Raw genomic sequence first — 17,665 nt, 5'->3', positions numbered from 1 at the left:
ACTGGCTCCCAATGAAATGTCACCACACATGTGACAAACAGCCCACTGAAGGTAATGTGCTAACAGCAGCGACTGCAGGTGCACAATTGGTTATTTTTACTTATTGGCTTTTCAGTGATGAGGGGAAACCCAGAATAAATGGGGGGGGAAAAGAAAAAGGAAGATCTGGTGTTATGATGGTGGCATAAAGTGGATGCTGGGGGAGAAAAAAAGGTCATGCATAAGCAGAACTGATTCTACAATGAACTCCCATCTGGAAACACCCTTGGTATGTAAGCATACCAGTATCTTTCAGCTTTTAGGCGCTGAGTGGACAAAACAACCTGCATTACTTGAACTGATCACTAGGTGTCAGAGATACACCACAGGAGAGAAAAAAACATGTGGGGAGAGGGGAATGCTCCTGTATAAATCCTGACATACCCTCCAACATTTCTCCAATGAAAATAGGGACGTCCCATTCCATAATGATAATTTTACTATGTATACCCCACACATCTTACTGGGTTGCCCCAGCCACTCTGGACAGCTTCCAACAAATATAAAAACATAATAAAACATTAAATATTAAAAAACCTCTTCCTTATACAGGATTGCTTTCAGACAGTTCAAGGGTTGGATAATTTCATAGCCTCCAATATTTCTCCAATGAAAACAGAGACATCCTAAGGAAAAGCGAGACATTCTGGGATCTAATAAAAAACCAGGGTGGATTCTCTAAAGCAGGGATGTCCCTGGAAATCCTAGAAATTAGGGACACCTCAAGAACCTTTCCTGATGGAATTGTATGCTAATTTACATATAGCCCTGGAAGTATCTGTTCAAACCAAGTATTTTTCTGAATAGAATTGTTGTCTGTAAATATACATATTACCAGTGCTTTTCCCCCCCTTAAAAATGTTTAGGGATACTCTCATTTGTACTCAAGAAAATCACCATTTTATAGTTCAAATCGGGAAAAATAAATACAGTAAATGGACACAAGTACAAAGATTCACAGAACGTTTAGGGGTATGCATCCTCCTGCGTCCCCCCCAGAAAAAGAACTGCATATTACTCAACACAAGTATAATCCTTCAATTCTGTCAACATTTAAAAAACAATTCAGGTTGTACCTTAAAGACTTAGGGCCGAATTCAACCAAATAGTTGTGCTAGCGCAAGAGGGTTTCACCCCCCCTCCTTTTCCTGCACCCCTCCAACTCAGCCCTGGGGAGTCAGGTGAAATCCCAGAACAACTTGGGAGGCAGGTGGAGGGAGATCTGAGAAGCAGAAATGCTTGTGCTGACAAAAGGATCGCCTCAGTGCAATGTTTAATTCCACCCTAATAACTTTGTTGCTGTTACAGACTGCCATGACTTCTCCTCTGTAACATTTTGAAAATATGATTACATTTAGCAAAAAGTATCTTATAATTAATATGTAACATTTTATATAATATCTAACCATGTTTGGTGTGCTGTCTTGTCTTTCGTACCATACAGAAGTTAAAGCAGCCCAAGGTGTATACCTGAAGGCCATAGCCTGTAGAGAGTTTTCCTAACCTGGCTTTAAACTAGTCTCAGCTTCTTCTCTCCTCTCTAACCCAATTTTAATGCCACTTGGCTGGTTCCTTAACAGTACACTCTCACACATACACAATGTGTAGCAAGAGATTATTTTAAAATTGCATGCATATATGGAAAGTGATACAAAGGTTTTTTAAATATATCTTGGGAACAGTTGCACCATCATGTATACAACTCAAGCATGAGACTGTGTTCTTTCACAATGACAGCCTCTAGGTCAGAGTTTAGTCCTAACAGCATCATAATGCTTTGCAATAAAATTATTGTTCTTTTTGCTCAACTGAGGGGGCTCTGCTTACTTTTGTTACTGAACTGAACTCTGGATTGGATGTGTGTTAAGGCTGTTACAAAATATGAAAATGAAGGAGGCAGGCAGAAAACTCCGAAATAGGTATTCAGACTAAGAGTTTAATTTGGTTTACAATTAAAAGTTACAAAGTGTTTTGTAAATTCAATGTTACAATAAGTTGCAAGAAAGCAGATTCCAACTAAACATCAGGAAGAGCTGTTTGACAGAGGAATGCACTTCTTCTAGGTGCAGATATGCATGTTGGTCGTTTGGGAGTGGTCAATGAATTATCCCAAGAGAAGAATGCATTCTGGCTTATAATGCTTTCCAGTGCAACCTTATTTAGAAATAGGTTCCATTAAATGTACTGGGTCCTGCTCCCTAGGTAAGATGATGTGGGATTTCAGACATACAGCCCAGCTCTATGCATGTCTACTAGGAGTAAATCCTGCTGTGGCCAATGGGACTCACTCTTCCTCGGCTTGTACGCGTAACTATGTATATACTATAAACTACAATTCCCATAATGCCGGCTCGGCCGGCAGCTGCGCAGTTCTAGCCTCGAGAGCGGAAATGCGCGCGTACTCCGCAAGTCCCGCCTCTCCTCATTGGACGCCATTTTGTCACCGACTTTCACCCGCCACACGACGGTGCTTTTTTTTTCTTAAAGGAGAAGCTACAATGTTTTTTTTTCCTTTTAAATCCTTCCCGAACGTGAAGCTCCGAGAAACGCGGACGGCGTGAAGCTCAGGGAAACAGGTTTTCGGAAGGTACCGAATCTCTTTTCGTTTCGTTCGTCAAAACAAGAGGCTGTGGGATACCAGACCGGCCCAAACTGCGGAGCGGACGGGGGGGAGGGGGCGACAACGGCAGGACTGAGGGCTTCGCGGGAACAGCGTCACTGCGCGGCACTGAGAGAGCGGCAGCACGAGAGAGAGAGAGTGAGCGCGCGCGAAGCCTCCGCAACGATGCCCCTTCCTCAGGGTAACGAAGGACATTTGGCGCGCGAGAGATAACTGTTAAACGGCTCCGCTCTACGACGCGCGCGCCACGGTCAGGATTCCGACAGCGCGCGCGCGCCCCCGACGAAGCTCGCCCGTTGATTGGAGCGTCCTGAGCCAGCCGGCCTTGGCGACGCCGATTGGTGGAGTCGGAAGAGCGGTGGGTGGGGTGTGTCCGGCACCTTCCCTTCTGACTGGCTGGCGCAGAGCGAGGGGGGAGACCTTGCGTCCGGCCTGAACTCCGAACTCGCTCTTGATTGGCCTCGCTCGGCGCGGGAGGGCGGGGGCCCTCTGTACAGAGGCGGGGGGAGCGCTTGGCGCTGCTGTCACGAGCAGGAGGGGCAGCCGCTGCCGCCGCCGCCGCTTGGGCCGCCCTTTGAGCCGCCGCCGCCGCCAGCTGCTCTGATGCCGGGGGCGCCCGAGCAGGCGGAGACCCAGGAGGAAGAGCCGCAGCAGGAGCCACGAGAGAGCGAAGAAGCGAGCGCTCCGCCTCCCAGCGGCCGCCGGCGTCCCCCGCCCACTCCCGCAGCCGCTGCTGGACAGGGGGAGGAGTCCGGCGGCAGTCGGGTGCTCCGAGGAGGCCGAGACCGGGGACGGGCGGCCGCCGCTGCTGCTGCTGCTGCCGCCGCCGCTGCCGCCTCACGCCGAAGGAAGGCCGAATATCCCCGCCGGCGCCGCAGTAGCCCTGGCGCCCGGCAGAACCAGGGGCCCGAGACGCCGTCGGTGCCCGGCTCCGAGGCTGAGCCGCAACCAACCGCCGCTCCGCCTGGAGCTGCCGGCAGGAAGGAGAGCCCGCGCGCCGCGTGAGTATTGGCGCTGCTCGCTGGTGAAAGAGAAAGGGGTTGCTTCTCTCTCCCCCCCACCCCGCGCCCTTCCCTGTCGCATCCCCACTTTGCCGCCAATGGCATTGAGAAAACGTACATTCAGGAACTTGGCCGCGTTGCCTCACTTTGAGCGCCTCTTTGCGTTATGGCAACGACCCCATGCGAGAATGCTTCATGCGCTGTGTAATCCTGAGCATGTTTACTCTGAAGTCAGCCCCACAGAGTTCAAGTCGGCTTTCTTCTAGGTAAATATCCCCAGAATTATTTCAGGCAGTGCTAGTCTGCACTGGGAAGCACACATCATCTGTGCGTGTTCATGTTAATTAGGGACGGTTACATTACTAATTGGGGATTAAGACACACGCCCCTAACTGTTGTAGGGCCAGTTTCTATACAGGGTCAGCTTAACTTCATAGGAGAAGTGGCTAGTTAGTGGTAATAAATGCTTCCAGGGGTGGGGGCCCTGAAGTGGGGTGGCGTTGTGTGGTCCTTGCTGAAGAAATCTGGCTTACACTCAGTACTTTTTAAAGCATTGTCCAGTTTCCCCCTCCCTCTTTTTTTGGTGGGGAAAAGTGTTGGGAGAAAGTATATGTTGCTTTCTGAGGACTTGGCCCTGAAAATAATGAAGAACTGTAATAAAATAAATCCAATAGCTTAGCACTTGAATGAAGTGGTTGTGTGAGAGAACTGGAAAACCAAGACTGACATTTAGGACATTTCTCAACATTTGTGGCAAAAAATAATTTCCTGGAATTTTTCCTAAACATATAGTATTAGCACTTGTGAGCACAGCTATGTACCTTTTCCTTAGTTACAAAAGGTTATCTCCTCTCTAAGGAGCTCAAAGCAATGTATGTGATGCTTTCTCTCCCAACCTTCTCCTCACAACAGTCCTATGAAGTTGGCTAGACTAAAAGATAGTGTTTGAACATGTATTTCCTAGTTCCTAGTGCAATGCTTTAACCCCTACAATCATCCTTAATGATGAAACTTCCTGAGAAGGAACATATATTTTGTTGAAGCAGATATAATGCTTAGAATAAATCTTACTTTTCATGCTGTTGTGTTAGTGGTTTCAGCAGAAATTCACCATGTATTTCATTTCGTTTCAGATGCCTGGATAAAACTGTGGTGAAAGGTAAGATTTGAATGTATCACATATAATACAATTACTCTCCTCAATTGTATTTAGCCTGGCAGTCCATTCCCAACTTGTAAACATCTGGATATCCTTGAGAGGTTCACATGAATAGTAGAAATTGTTTGTTACCAACTGTAGAATCACGAAGATGTATTGCTTCGGTCCATTGTTTTATTTTTAGCTATTATGGGTAATAACAGTTGGTTGATAGATTCTTTTCTGAACTTGACTAAACCTTTTTAAAAATGATCTTAATTCTAATGGTTATCAAAACATCTCATGTAAATGAATTCCATGAGTTGATTTCACATTGTCTGCAGTACTTCAGTCTGTCCTAAACTACAGTACTGTCAAATTCACAGGCTAGAAGAGTCCCATGTGGATGTGCTGTCTTGTCACTTTTTTGCAATTATAACTTAAATTTTAATGTGATCGCTTCTTTTATTGGTCATGTGTACGTATATACATTGGTCATATATCTTGTCAATGGATGGTGGATCAGGTGTGGCTATGTCTGATGCACCTTCAGTTAAAACTGATACCGATCATTCATTTGCCTGCTTTACACCTTTAATTACTTCAAACCCCTTTTTAATTTTTGCCATCCAACAGTTTTACTGTCTTTCTATCTGTAGCTGACATGTTTAAAGGAAACGTCTCTATTTAGATATCTTTAGTATATATTTCCTCTTGGGTTTCCTGTTAATATAATTAATTAAAATGTGGGAGACCTACTTCCAGGATAGCTACATTTCATTAATAATCAAATAGTACATTATTTAATTATTTGAAACTGGCATGTCTGAAGCAGGGTATGGTAACCGCATCCTGTGTCTTCTAATATGAGTTGCAGGTCCTATTTTCTCTTTTCTGCTAGCTAAGATTATGAGGGGTGAGAGGGGTTGATCAGCCTTTTCTTGGACCTTGAAGGAGCTGTTTCTGCCAAATAAATGTCATTAGACATAGACATATAAACTCTCTTTCAACTTGCTGAGGACCCTCTGTCAAAGACTCAACTACTCTGTAGTAGTTTTTTCTTTCAGAAGGTTTTGGGTCCTTTGTAAAGACTCATTTGCTGCTGTTTGTACCAGTGAGAAATCCCTGTCCACTGAATTAGCAGTCTTGTTTCTTCTTAAAAGCCCAATCTTATTTTTCTCCTTCTTTAAATGTAAAAAATTAAGAGTTTACCCAGAGAGCAAAATATTGCAGGGTAGGAAAAATTGTTTCCTATTGGAGAGCTTTGTGTGCAGGTGTCTTTCTCCTTACCGCGCTGGAGCTTTCCTATAGTCAGATTTAAATTGCCTTACATTAGATAATCGCACAGCAAGTGTCCTGCATGTCAGCATTTATTGATTTATTCTCTAATTGTTCACACAGATTCATAGGTTAGGTTGTGGAAGGTAAGAAGTATTGGGATTGTTAGAGCAAACATTTTTAGACAGTGTATAGAGTTATTGGTAGCTTCAGACAAGTGTTGATAGTTATCTTGGAAAAATGTGTCCATTTTTGGTCAACTATTTTTAAGAAATGCATTTGATCCGGAATAGGTGCAATGAACAGTATCAAAAGCAATCATTGAAAGAAAGAATGTATAAGAAGAGGTTATTTGTTTTGTGTAAAAGTGATTGCACAGAGCAGCCTATTATAAAGAGCATTGCCTATTTACTTATAGAAGTTGCCAAAGTAGTGTACAACGTAGGTCAGTCCATTAAAATCAAGCACATTGACCACCTTTAGAGTATAAAAATTATATCTATATCTAAGAGAAAGTAAAACTGGTCTAACATATCAAAGGCCCAGGTGAACAGGTTCATATTTACTATTGGTGCTGACTCAATATTGAAGGGAGACCATTTCACAGGGTGGGTAGTATCACAACAAAAGCAATATTTATAAACAAAGTTTACATAAATGTTCTGCAACTTCTCTTGAGCTATTTACTCTAAGAGTGCCCTTCTCTAGCGCTGCACCTCCCAGCTTGTGATTCTTTGTGGTCTGGAGAATGCATTGCTTTTTGTTCCATTCCAGCTATATGATTCTAAAAGCAAAGGTGGTGTTGTTGTTTTTATTCTTGATTCAGATAAACTGACCTGGTCTCTGAGTACATCATTTGAGGCCCTTCTCTGTGGGCCCTGGGAAGTCTGTAGGATTGTAACAGGAGAGCAGGCCTTTTCACGTGGTGATTTCCTGCTTGTGGAATGCTCTCACCCAGGCATAGGCAAACTCGGCCCTCCAGATGTTTTGGGACTACAGCTCCCATCATCCCTGACCACTGGTCCTGTTAGCTAGGGATGGTGGGAGTTGTAGTCCCAAAACAGCTGGAGGGCCAGGTTTGCCTATGCTGCTCTCACCCACGAGTCTTGCCTGGTGCCATCTATATTTTTAGGCACAGGGGGAAAACTTCCCTTTTTACCTGGGCTTTTTGCCCTTGGAAGCCTTTAAAATACATCTATATTTAAAATAAGTGAGGCAAGATCTGTAATACAGGCAACTCCTCATTTGTGTGGCAGTTGCATACCAGGTTATTGCATGTGTCAGCGGTTGGGCGTCAGCCCTCCCTGCTTATTCCAGGGCCAAAAATGGTGTGATTGTCAGTGGTCATACATCAGTTGGACACACGCAAAATGGTCGCTGCTTGTATCTTTTATTTGTAAAATTTGGGGGTTTTAAAGGTTTTTATTGATCATGTTTATTGTAATTGGTTATATTATTTCTGTTGTGTAAGTCCCTTTGCATCATTTCCATGAGTAAAGCAACTAATAAATAATAATCACCATCTGATATTTATATCACAGATCCCAAAGAAGAGACAGAAGAGGAAGAAGTCTCAAATATTCTTGCTGCTGGAACCCCAGTCGGTATAGCCAGGCCCAGTCGGGGCTGGCGTAGCAACAGGGCAGCAGCTGCTGTTCGTCAGTGTGATACAGATAATTCACGGAGCTCTAGATCCAAGACTGGGTCTTTGCAGCTCATCTGCAAATCAGAACCAAACACAGACCAGTTAGAATTCGGTATGTGCTGCTTTCAGTCCTTGAAAAATGCAAAGCAGGACCAGTAAGGAGTGTGGCCTAGGGTATGATGTGAAGAGAGTCCTAAGCACCAGATGGAGAGGCTTGGAAGACTGCATTTGAAGTTCCCCAACCTTATTGTAAAGCATAAAATTTATAGGATTTGAAAGCCACAAATTAGTATTGTGCCTTAAAGTTGACAGTTACTAAAAATAGTTTTTGCCCATGTAGTCACGTGCAACACAGACCAGGTGCAAATATAGCTTAATTGTTAAAATGCAAGCTATAAGCATTTCACACAACACATTTCATTACTATTGATGCCTGCGTGGCTTGGGTTGTAATTTTCTTACATATTATGTACTGTCCTTTTTGTGCAAAATTGGAAACAGTATCTCCATACGTAACCATGATACGGATATTTGACATGTTGCATCATTTTGATGCAGCACTACAGTGATATATACAGTGGTACCAGGTTACATACGCTTCAGGTTACAGACTCCACTAACCCAGAAATAGTGCTTCAAGTTAAGAACTTTGCTTCAGGATAAGAACAGAAATCTGGCTCCGGCGGTGCGGCGGCAGCAGGAGGCCCCATTAGCTAAAGTGGTGCTTCGGGTTAAGAACAGTTTCAGGTTAAGAACGGACCTCTGGAACGAATTAAGTACTTAACCTGAGGTACCACTGTACATATAAGTTCTCAGATGCTGATGATTACTGCCCATACTTATTAAGATAAAAATATGCTTTTGTTTCTAACTTTTAGAGGTCACAGAAGAGCATTCATCTCCAGCTGGAATCAGGTAAGTTTTGATTGCCGTGTTCTTCCATAATTAGTGTATTTAGAATATTGGTTTGTGCATAAGAAACTGATTCAAACAGGGTGCTGTCAGGCTAAAATATCGCTCAAAGATGCTTGGATTATACAAATATAACAGATGTCTGGTGTCTTGAATTAATTCAGAGGCTGACTTGCTTAGATGATGACCTAAAGTTAGGGAAAGCTAATCTGTGGCCCTAATATGTTACCCGATAGAAATATTGCCAGTAGCCGGGGTTGGAGGTTTGAAGCACTGGGGATTAACTGTCTACCATATAAATAAATGCTCAGCCAGTTTTAGAACTGATGAGGGCTAAGTTTTTAACCATTGAAATTGATAGGAAAATAGAAGATATATCTAAAGAGATTGTTACAAACAGAGAGAATGATTTAGATAATGCATTCCCACTACCCTGCAATATGATTCCTGTTATTGGATTATTTGAACTATTGCTGATGCAGGCTCCTAGCAAGTGAACAGATAGCTTGCTGTCTCTTTTGCATGTTCCAGAAAAAGTGCCTTTTGTCTAGTGTGTACTCTGTGCATAATATTGTAAGGCCCAGAAAAAGTGTATGAAGTTTATACTGTTCTCTTCTGTGTTCAGGAATATGTTGATATAAAAATTCTGTTCATCCTTTCACTTTCTTTTCTCCTCTTCACTGCATCAACAGTGATGAAGAAGAAATGCTTATCAGTGAAGAAGAGGTTCCTTTCAAAGATGATCCCAGAGATGAAACCTATAAACCACATTTAGACAGGTGTGTTCCATTTTCCAAGCAAAAAGGAATTTTATGTTGTTAATCTGATGGGCTAATAGAATAGCTGCCAGTTCAGACCCATAGTTAGAAACACACACTTAAATATTAAGTTTCCACTTTTGTGAGCAACTGGACTCTTTAAAAATTGGCAGAGACCAAGGCATGTTTACTAATTACAGGGATAGCAAACATGAAAACTTGGAAGTGCCTCAAAATCCATGTTGAAGAATTGTCTAAAAGATTCAGGTTGTTGCCAAACTGCAGATGAAAGGTTTCCTGAAGTAGAGAATATGTGATGTCTGTTTCTGCAGGGAAGCTCCAAAGCAGAAGAAAAAAACAGGGAAGGGAAAAGAAGAAAAAGAGAAACAGAAAGAGATTAAAGTGGAGGTGGAAGTCAAAGAAGAAAGTGAGTTCCGAGAAGATGAGGAACCACCTAGGAAGTGAGTAAAATTCTGTGGCTTTGTGTACAAGCCATGTAATGTGATCAAAATTAAAGGCCACGTATGTGCTTTGTACTGGATCTGGAATATTTATTTCTATATCACCCATGCTATGAAGTCTACAGTTGAGTGGTTGTGCAGATTTTTAAAGCCAAGAAGAATGTCTGGTTCATTACTTTCTGCTAGTCTACCAACATCGAAGTTATCTGCTGACTTTGCATGGCATTACACTGAGCACAAATAAGTTATTGAGTTGAATCTAACAAAGTCATTGCATAAGCAGAACAACTTTCATTCACCCAATGGAACTTCACTTCTCTCTCCTTCTTCTTCCTGCACCCTCACCCCAAATATTCTCTGGAGGGTTGAGGAGGAAATCCAGAACAGATTTAGGATGGGGAGTGTTTCATTGTACAAGCACATTAGATTCATTTGTTTTTGAAGAACCAGTTTTTAACGTGTGATATTTTAGTGTATTTTTGGTTTCTATGGAAGCCGCCCAGAGTGGCTGGGGTATAAATAATAAATTATTATTATTATTATTATTATTATTATTATTATTATTATATCTGGTCATTTATAGGAGATTACCTGCACTCATGGTTTTGGGTCTTTGTTTACTAGATAAGATGTAGAAACTTGCAGCATTTCTCTTTTTGAGGGGAAGGAGTACTAGATCCTGCAGTTGTGTTGTGTACACAAATTAAATTTCAGAATTTTAAGGTGTATGAAAGCATTGTGCTCTTCTAACATCCTTGCTGTATTGGTGGTACTGAGGGTAGGGGCAAATGATGGTCCTGGAGTTGGCTAATTGTTTCCCTCCTAAATAGATGCTCTTGGTCAAATTGAGGGCTGCATGCTAGGGCTTAGTGGGAAGGGAAAGACACCTCACTCTTCTCTTCGAGAACCTTTGTAGAGGTAATGATCAGGGATTTCTCACCCTTCCCACGGGAGTGTTCAAAGAAACAGCAACAGTGGCACGGATATTGCTTGCATTTTCTGTAAAAGCCCATCTGTATTTATTGTTATAAGTCACTGAGTTTTTGTAAGTAAATAAAAAACTAATAAGTTCAATAAATAACAATAATCTTGTGAGAGAGAGACTACCTCTTCTTCCCTTCACAGAGGAGAAGGAGGGAGGAATTATATCTCTTCCCTCTGCTTTTGAAGTAGAAGGCAGCAGTGTACTTTTCACAAAACCCCATTGCAAAGATTTTACTTTACTTTGCCTGCACACATATACCTCAAGACTAGAAGGGAGGAGTTGATAAGACCACTGAGCCTCTTGGGCCTGCCCATTGGAAGGTTGGCAGTTCAAATCTGCATTGTGGGGTGAGCTCCCGTTGCTCTGTCCCAGCTTCTGCAAACCTAGCAGTTTGAAAGCATAGCACTGCAAATAGATAAATAGGTACTGCTGCTGTAGGAAGGTAAAAGGTGTTTGTGCTCTGGCACTCATCACAGTCCTCTGTGCACCAGCAGCGGTTTAGTTATGCTGGCCACATGACCCCAGAAAGCTGTGGGTGAACACCGGCTCCCTTGGCCTGAAAAGCAAGATGAGTGCCCCACCTCAGTCGCCTTTGACTGGACTTAACTGTCCAGGGGTCCTTTACCTTTACCTTACATCTGCTTGCTTGGGGGTTGGTTGTGTTAGAATGAGTTCTGTGCCAGCCGGATAACAGGAATATATGTAAATAAGTTACATTTTATTGTGAATAAGCTACTTGTTCTGTTCTGTACTTGTTTTATTTTAGTGGTAAATTTTTGTCATTAATCAACTTGCCATCTGAAGAATAGTTCCCTTTGCATGTACATCAGTAAATGTGCTTTCTTTTTCTCTTTGTTTTCGCTTTTGTCCTTGTGGTCTTGTTCTAGAAGAGGAAGGAGGAGAAAAGATGACAAGAGTCCACGACTTCCCAAAAGGAGGTGAGCTTCTTTTACTTTTTCTATCTTAATATAGTGATACAATATAAACTTGGCTAACTGGATATTGGTTATCTAAAGTTCTGCTGAGGCAGATCCTCCCCATGCATTTAGTTTTGCATATAAAAAATGAAAGACTCTTCTATGTATCATAGCAGGTTTCCCTTCTCTACAGTCTGCATGGGAACAAACTAGTACCTTCTGTGGGCTTATTTAAAGGCTTGCTTACCCTAGTCTCTTTTTGAATAACCTAATCCCATTTGATACAGTATGTTTACAGGAGTGATTAAATTTTTATCCTTGATTCAGGTCCATTCTGTGCTGCTTTTTCTATACTGTATTTCATTTGCCTGCTCAGTTCTTGCATACTTTGTAAAGTGAGTTGTTTTGAAATGTTTATTATGTAACTCTAATGGAACCATTTATAATATTCATGGTTAAACAAAAGCAAGAAAACCTAAACGAAGCTGCGTAGTCCCAACTGCAAACCATCCTGTTAAGAGGATAATGACGCAGCTTGTATACATTTCTAACTTCCAAATACATTGTGATCCAAAGAGTTGCTTCTGGGGATGGCTGACTACTTCAGTGATAAATTGTCCCTCTAAGAGTCACGCCCTAAAGGAAGGGGGTGCAGAAGTTGTGTTGAACACAACAGTGCAGATGTTTTTCTGCAAAGGATTTCAGAAACCACAATTACTCTAGAAAAATCATTTTTTTTAAGTAACATTTTTATTGAGGTTTTCCAAAGAATTTTCCATGTCCAAAGACTAATGTGGCTTCTTTTACTGCTCACCCCTTGCAGTCCACCTCTCTGTGTTCATTAGAAAAGTATATTGTCTACATTTGTAATAGTACTCCATGTCATTCTGTCCCCATCTTCTCTCCTGTTTTTTCCTTAGGAAAAAGCCCCCAATACAATACGTACGTTGTGAGATGGAAGGATGTGGCACAGTTCTTGCACATCCTCGCTATTTGCAGGTGAGAATAATTTATTACTATATGTTTGCATGTATTTATTTTTAGTTATAAATATTTCCAAGGCCTGTGTAATCTGTGCTGTTTTCCTTAGCCCTCATACTACCATGAGTTGGTAGAAAATCCTTTAGAAGGAAAGGCAGGATGTAAACTTAATAAAGAAAATAAATGTTGCATTATTGCCCTTTATATGCATGTACTAAAGTGTCACAAATGTTGGGCTTGACTTTACCAGTGAACCTTTCTTCTGTTACTTTTTTTAATATTTGTGAACCTAAGTTTCGCTTGTTTTCAGCATCACATCAAATATCAGCATCTGCTGAAAAAAAAATATGTATGTCCTCATCCGTCTTGTGGGAGACTATTTCGGCTCCAGAAGCAACTTTTGCGGCATGCCAAACACCATACAGGTAATATAGGCTATAAAACAAAATTGCCACACTTTGCTAAAGAATATAGGACGAAAGCAGTAGCGGCCAGCAGGGTGGTGTGGTGTTGTTTACTTGGATTTCCAATGTGAAGGTTGTTGCCGCTAATGGGGGCGGGGGGCGGGGGCGGAGAGAGCAGTGCAGTGCAGGCACAGTGACAGAGCCAGTCTGCTCCTCCCAACACTGCCCACTCCATGCCGCCTCTCAGTTCCTGGTGGCAACCTCTGCATTGGGAAGCTAGGTAAGCAACACGGCTCCACCAGCTGCTGCTGGAGGAAAATGAATAGTTTTTCTTTTTAGGTGTGTGAAACCTCAATCCAGGTGTGACGTGCACAACAAATAGAAATTGTAGCAATTTCAGTGTTTAATAAAATGCAGAAATAAAACGTTCAGTGCAAAGGTGGAGGAGTTCTCTTTGTGTATTTGGGCCTTAAAATGCCCATTAGGTTTTTGGTCACAGCTTAAACTAGCTTTGAAAATAATCACCTGCAGGTTATGCTAGATCACAAAGTTTTTATCACAAACCAGCATCAAACCAACCCAAAAATATGAACTTGATAGGGAGGGGTGGAGGTCAATCTGTATACCTAATCCTGGTGGCTTGTTCATCAGTTTCTTCCGTATAGTGGATGTTGACATCCTTTTCCATATGAAAGGAGCTGCAATTACTCTTAACACACTTCTGGCAAAGGTTAATATTAAGCTTTTACTATTTACTTATTATTACACTAATAGCCCACCTTTTCTCCAACGAGCACACTTCTCCCCCTCTCCATTTAATTTTTGGTGCCTGAAACTTTTCAAGTGTGTCAGTGTTTAGATCTGAACAATCCTGAAGAAATTTTGTCTGGATACATATATTCTGACATTCACAAAAAGTAAACTGAAATGTCAGTATTCAGATAAGAAAGTAGACCATCTGCTACACATATATACTCAAAATGTTGACGATGACTAGTACAGAAGAAAGCAGTAGGCAAAATACTAGGTCCAACCTCCTAAAGTTAGTTGGGTTCTCTTGTTGTATTCTCCTCACACTGAACCTGATCTGTAGGGAAGGAGTGGGGAACCACTTTTGAAAAGATCAGAAGGCTCTGAACCCACCAGAGAGCAGTGCTGCTTGAATTCAGCAGTCAGTTTGAACAGTGGCAAATGGAAGCCCTGCTGCAAAGGAACAATCGAGAGAACAATCTAAGCTGCATGCTTCCTGTTTTCCCTTGGCAGTGGGGCTTGTATTCTGCATTGTTTAAATTTGCCAACTTTGCCAGGTGAATGATAGATGACCATGGCTGGCCACAAAGAGCTGTGATGGCCACATTGGCTGGCCTCATTCGGCCTGATTTAGCATGGTCTGGAGGTTCCCCAACTGATGTGAGGAAGACGGGGAAACAAGTGAAATACTAGTTATTTATATATAAAAAAGAAATGACAAGCAACTGTTACTCAAATGCAAATTAAGTATTTTACATTGTATCTATCAAGCTGTTTTATGTCCTTATAGAGAAATCTGGCCCTACCTCCTATTTCTGGCTACTTCCCTATGGCTCTTGTTTGTTCTTGCATGTGTTTTGATCTAACCCAGACTATTTCTTCCAAGGACAGTGTCTGTTATGGGTGAAGTTACGAAAGGGCTTTGTGCAAGTATGCACATTTATTCACTTGTATATATTTGTATGGAAGTTGTGGCGTACAGGCACCTTAAATTGGGTAATGTGTAACTTTAATAGTCTTCAAAGAGAAATACTATTTACCTGTGATTGGCCCAGGAAAAAAAATAGTCTGGCCTGGATTCAACTAATCCAGCACAGTAGCCAGCACAAAGGTTCCCACTAGTTCAGTGGGGCTTCACCTCCCACTCCTCCCTTAAATACACTGGGTTCAGAAGAGCTCCCAGAACAGCATGGGGGTGGGGCGGGGATTGGTCCATTGGGCAAACAGAAATGCTTGCACTGATGGAGCAACTAGAAGAGTGTGACACTGAATTCCTCCCTGTGTACCTTGCAAGTCTAGTGTGGAGGTTTTCCATACCTTCCCTCTTCATTGGAGTCTTTTTGGAAAAGAAAAAGTAGGAATGCATGAAAGTAACATCTAGGAATGGCTTGGTAGTGATATACAAATGTATTTTCAGCTGAGAAATATATCCCTGCTACTTTTAAACAGTCCCCCGCACTCTTACAAGGAAAACATTTTAAAACATGAGTATTATGATTGGAGCAGTAAGGTATTTTCCAGATGTACAAATAGGAATCTGATTAGGAACAAGACTTGATTATTGAATACTGTGCTGCTTTACAGATCAAAGGGATTATATTTGTGAATACTGTGCCCGTGCTTTCAAGAGTTCTCACAATCTGGCAGTTCACCGAATGATCCACACAGGCGAGAAGCCATTACAGTAAGTAATGTCATGTTTTATCCTGCGTCATGAGGGATTAGACCAGCTATATCTTTGGGTGCCTTTCTTAGGCTACCCTTCTGTATTCCACTCTTATTTCTTAACTTATTTCAAATTCTTCTGTCCAACTTGATAGGCCAGAGGTGCTCTAAAATATTTGTATAAAGAATCACATTCCTGTAGTATCAGCAGCAGAAATAACATCTGTATTGTGCCATAATTCTTCAGACAGACTTTCTCTGCCCTCACACTGGTGACACCTTTCAGCTACTTGCCTAACAGGGAACAGGTCTACTAAGGACCTCTAGGGCAAGGAAGGAGTAAGGCGGAGCAACTCATTTGGCCAATGACTGAGGCTAGGTTTCCCTTGTGTTGTAAATTACAATACTTTATTCTTGCAGCCTTATTTCATATTTCTTTTCCCACCCCACTTTTTTCTTTAGATGTGAGATCTGTGGATTCACCTGCCGACAGAAGGCCTCATTGAACTGGCACATGAAAAAGCATGATGCAGATACATTTTACCAGTTTTCATGCAATATCTGTGGAAAGAAGTTTGAGAAAAAAGACAGCGTTGTAGCACATAAGGCTAAGAGTCACCCAGAGGTGCTTATTGCTGAAGCCCTGGCAGCCAATGCAGGCGCCCTCATCACCAGCACTGAGATCCTGGGTACCAATCCAGAGTCGGTTGTCCCGCCCACTGATGGCCAGGGCCTCCCCCTTCTTCCAGATCCCCTTGGAAACACCACTCCTGGAGAATGTCTACTGCTGAACCCTGACGGGATGCCCAAGGCATATTGCAGTGGGGGTGATCGGGTCAATCTGATGGCCGACGGGAAGATCTTTGTTGGCACTGCTAGTGGCGAGAGTACGGAAGGGCTGGTCATGAACACCGAGATCCTTGGAGCGACCACTGAAGTTCTAATTGAAGATTCTGATTCTACAGGACCTTAGTAGGAAAAAGGAGCACATGGGTGTTGGGACAACTTGAACTTGTATTTAAAAAAATAAATAAATGGGAAAAGCTTATTCAGTATAGAGAAACTAAAACATTTAAATTACTAGTCAAATAACTAAAGGGCCTGCTCCCCCTCTGCCCCACCTCTCCTCCCTCCCAGAGTGGATCACTACACATTCTTTCGCAGTTCCCTTCTTGGAGAGGAATGTTGCCTTTACACAGAGACTGACAAAGCAAGGAATTCTTGTAATGCAGTGAAGGGAAGCAGCCAGAGCCTATCCCTCTCCCTGCCCTTCCACAGTAAGCAAACTTCCTGCTTCTTGACCAATGTTGCAAGATTGAAGGTGTTTGTATTCTGGATCACTATCTCATTTTCAAAACCCTACTTTGCACCTCCCAGTCACGTCATCCTTTTCTATGCATTATTAAATTCTGACCCTTTGCAGGCTCCTACTTCTCCTAGGGCTTGGGAATATAGCTTGGCACTTTAGGACCCTTCAGCAGGATGAGCTGTAAAACAGCATATATTCCCCCTTTCTCTCATCCTTCCTTCTGCCTCAGTAAGGAGAGAGAAGGGGATTCTGGCACTCGGGTGCTCACTTTTTCATAAGGGGTGCCATCCTTTTCTACAGTTGCTCTGGCTGCAAAAGCCCTGTGTAGGAGAGGCAACAAGAATGGGTGCTAGACTGGTAAAAGAAAATTTGCACTTTGAACGTGTCTTGTTTTTAAGTTGTGATAACAAATTCCTTATTTATTTTATTTTTTTAAAAAAGATCTCCTAGCTGCTGTCTAGGGAGGATTTTCTTTCAAAACCAATTCTTCTTAAGGGGTATAAAATGGAAGCAGCCTCTTCAGCAAACCATGTTAAGGAATTGTCCATCTCCCTGCTTGAAGAAAGTGCTAGTGTAGCAGAATAGGTCTTCGTGCCCTTTCTAGTGAACAGGGAGATTTCAGCATGTGTTGTTGTTTGGAGGAGGAGGATTTCTTTGTGAAGAAGTAATACCCACTTCAAAGCTTTGTCCTGCCATTAATCTCTCCCCCAGCTTTCCTAACGCTTTGCTCACGTAGGTTGTATTATTAGTTTTGCATTTCTCTAGTTTTGGTAAGATAATGCCATTAAGAAAAAGCCTGTTT

The 17,665-nt window shown here is 42.3% G+C and overlaps 1 protein-coding gene across 2 annotated transcripts; it reads left to right on the top strand.

The window, feature by feature from the left end:
- The first annotated feature begins 3,233 nt into the window (after positions 1–3,233).
- ZFP91 (ZFP91 zinc finger protein, atypical E3 ubiquitin ligase) lies at positions 3,234–16,602 on the top strand. Of its 2 annotated transcripts, none has more exons than XM_081170969.1 (11): positions 3,234–3,660; positions 4,794–4,819; positions 7,618–7,833; positions 8,600–8,636; positions 9,326–9,412; positions 9,724–9,852; positions 11,728–11,775; positions 12,675–12,753; positions 13,046–13,160; positions 15,474–15,573; positions 16,017–16,602. In XM_081170969.1, exons 1-11 carry the CDS (start codon positions 3,263–3,265, stop codon positions 16,525–16,527), a joined length of 1,746 nt encoding a protein of 581 aa, XP_081027095.1. In that variant the 5' UTR covers positions 3,234–3,262; the 3' UTR covers positions 16,528–16,602. The 2 variants fall into 2 exon arrangements, with proteins under 2 accessions (XP_081027095.1, XP_081027094.1); XM_081170968.1 differs by having other exon boundaries at positions 3,241–3,660; positions 11,725–11,775.
- The last annotated feature ends 1,063 nt before the right edge of the window (positions 16,603–17,665 follow it).

The sequence above is a fragment of the Podarcis bocagei genome (genome assembly GCF_964188305.1).
Source record: "Podarcis bocagei genome assembly, chromosome: 1".
Lineage (NCBI taxonomy): Eukaryota > Metazoa > Chordata > Lepidosauria > Squamata > Lacertidae > Podarcis > Podarcis bocagei.
Note: the sequence above shows the minus strand (reverse complement) of the source record. Positions and strands in the feature narration are given on the sequence as shown.

What these genes read in the sequence shown, in the direction of transcription:
- ZFP91 (XM_081170968.1), top strand. Translation starts at nt 3,263, where the DNA reads ATGCCGGGGGCGCCCGAGCAGGCGGAGACCCAGGAGGAAGAGCCGCAG. An exon ending in CACAGACCAGTTAGAATTCG is followed by an intron (nt 7,834 to 8,599) that starts GTATGTGCTGCT and finishes TCTAACTTTTAG; the next exon opens with AGGTCACAGAAGAGCATTCA. An exon ending in GATGAGGAACCACCTAGGAA is followed by an intron (nt 9,853 to 11,724) that starts GTGAGTAAAATT and finishes GTCTTGTTCTAG; the next exon opens with AAGAGGAAGGAGGAGAAAAG.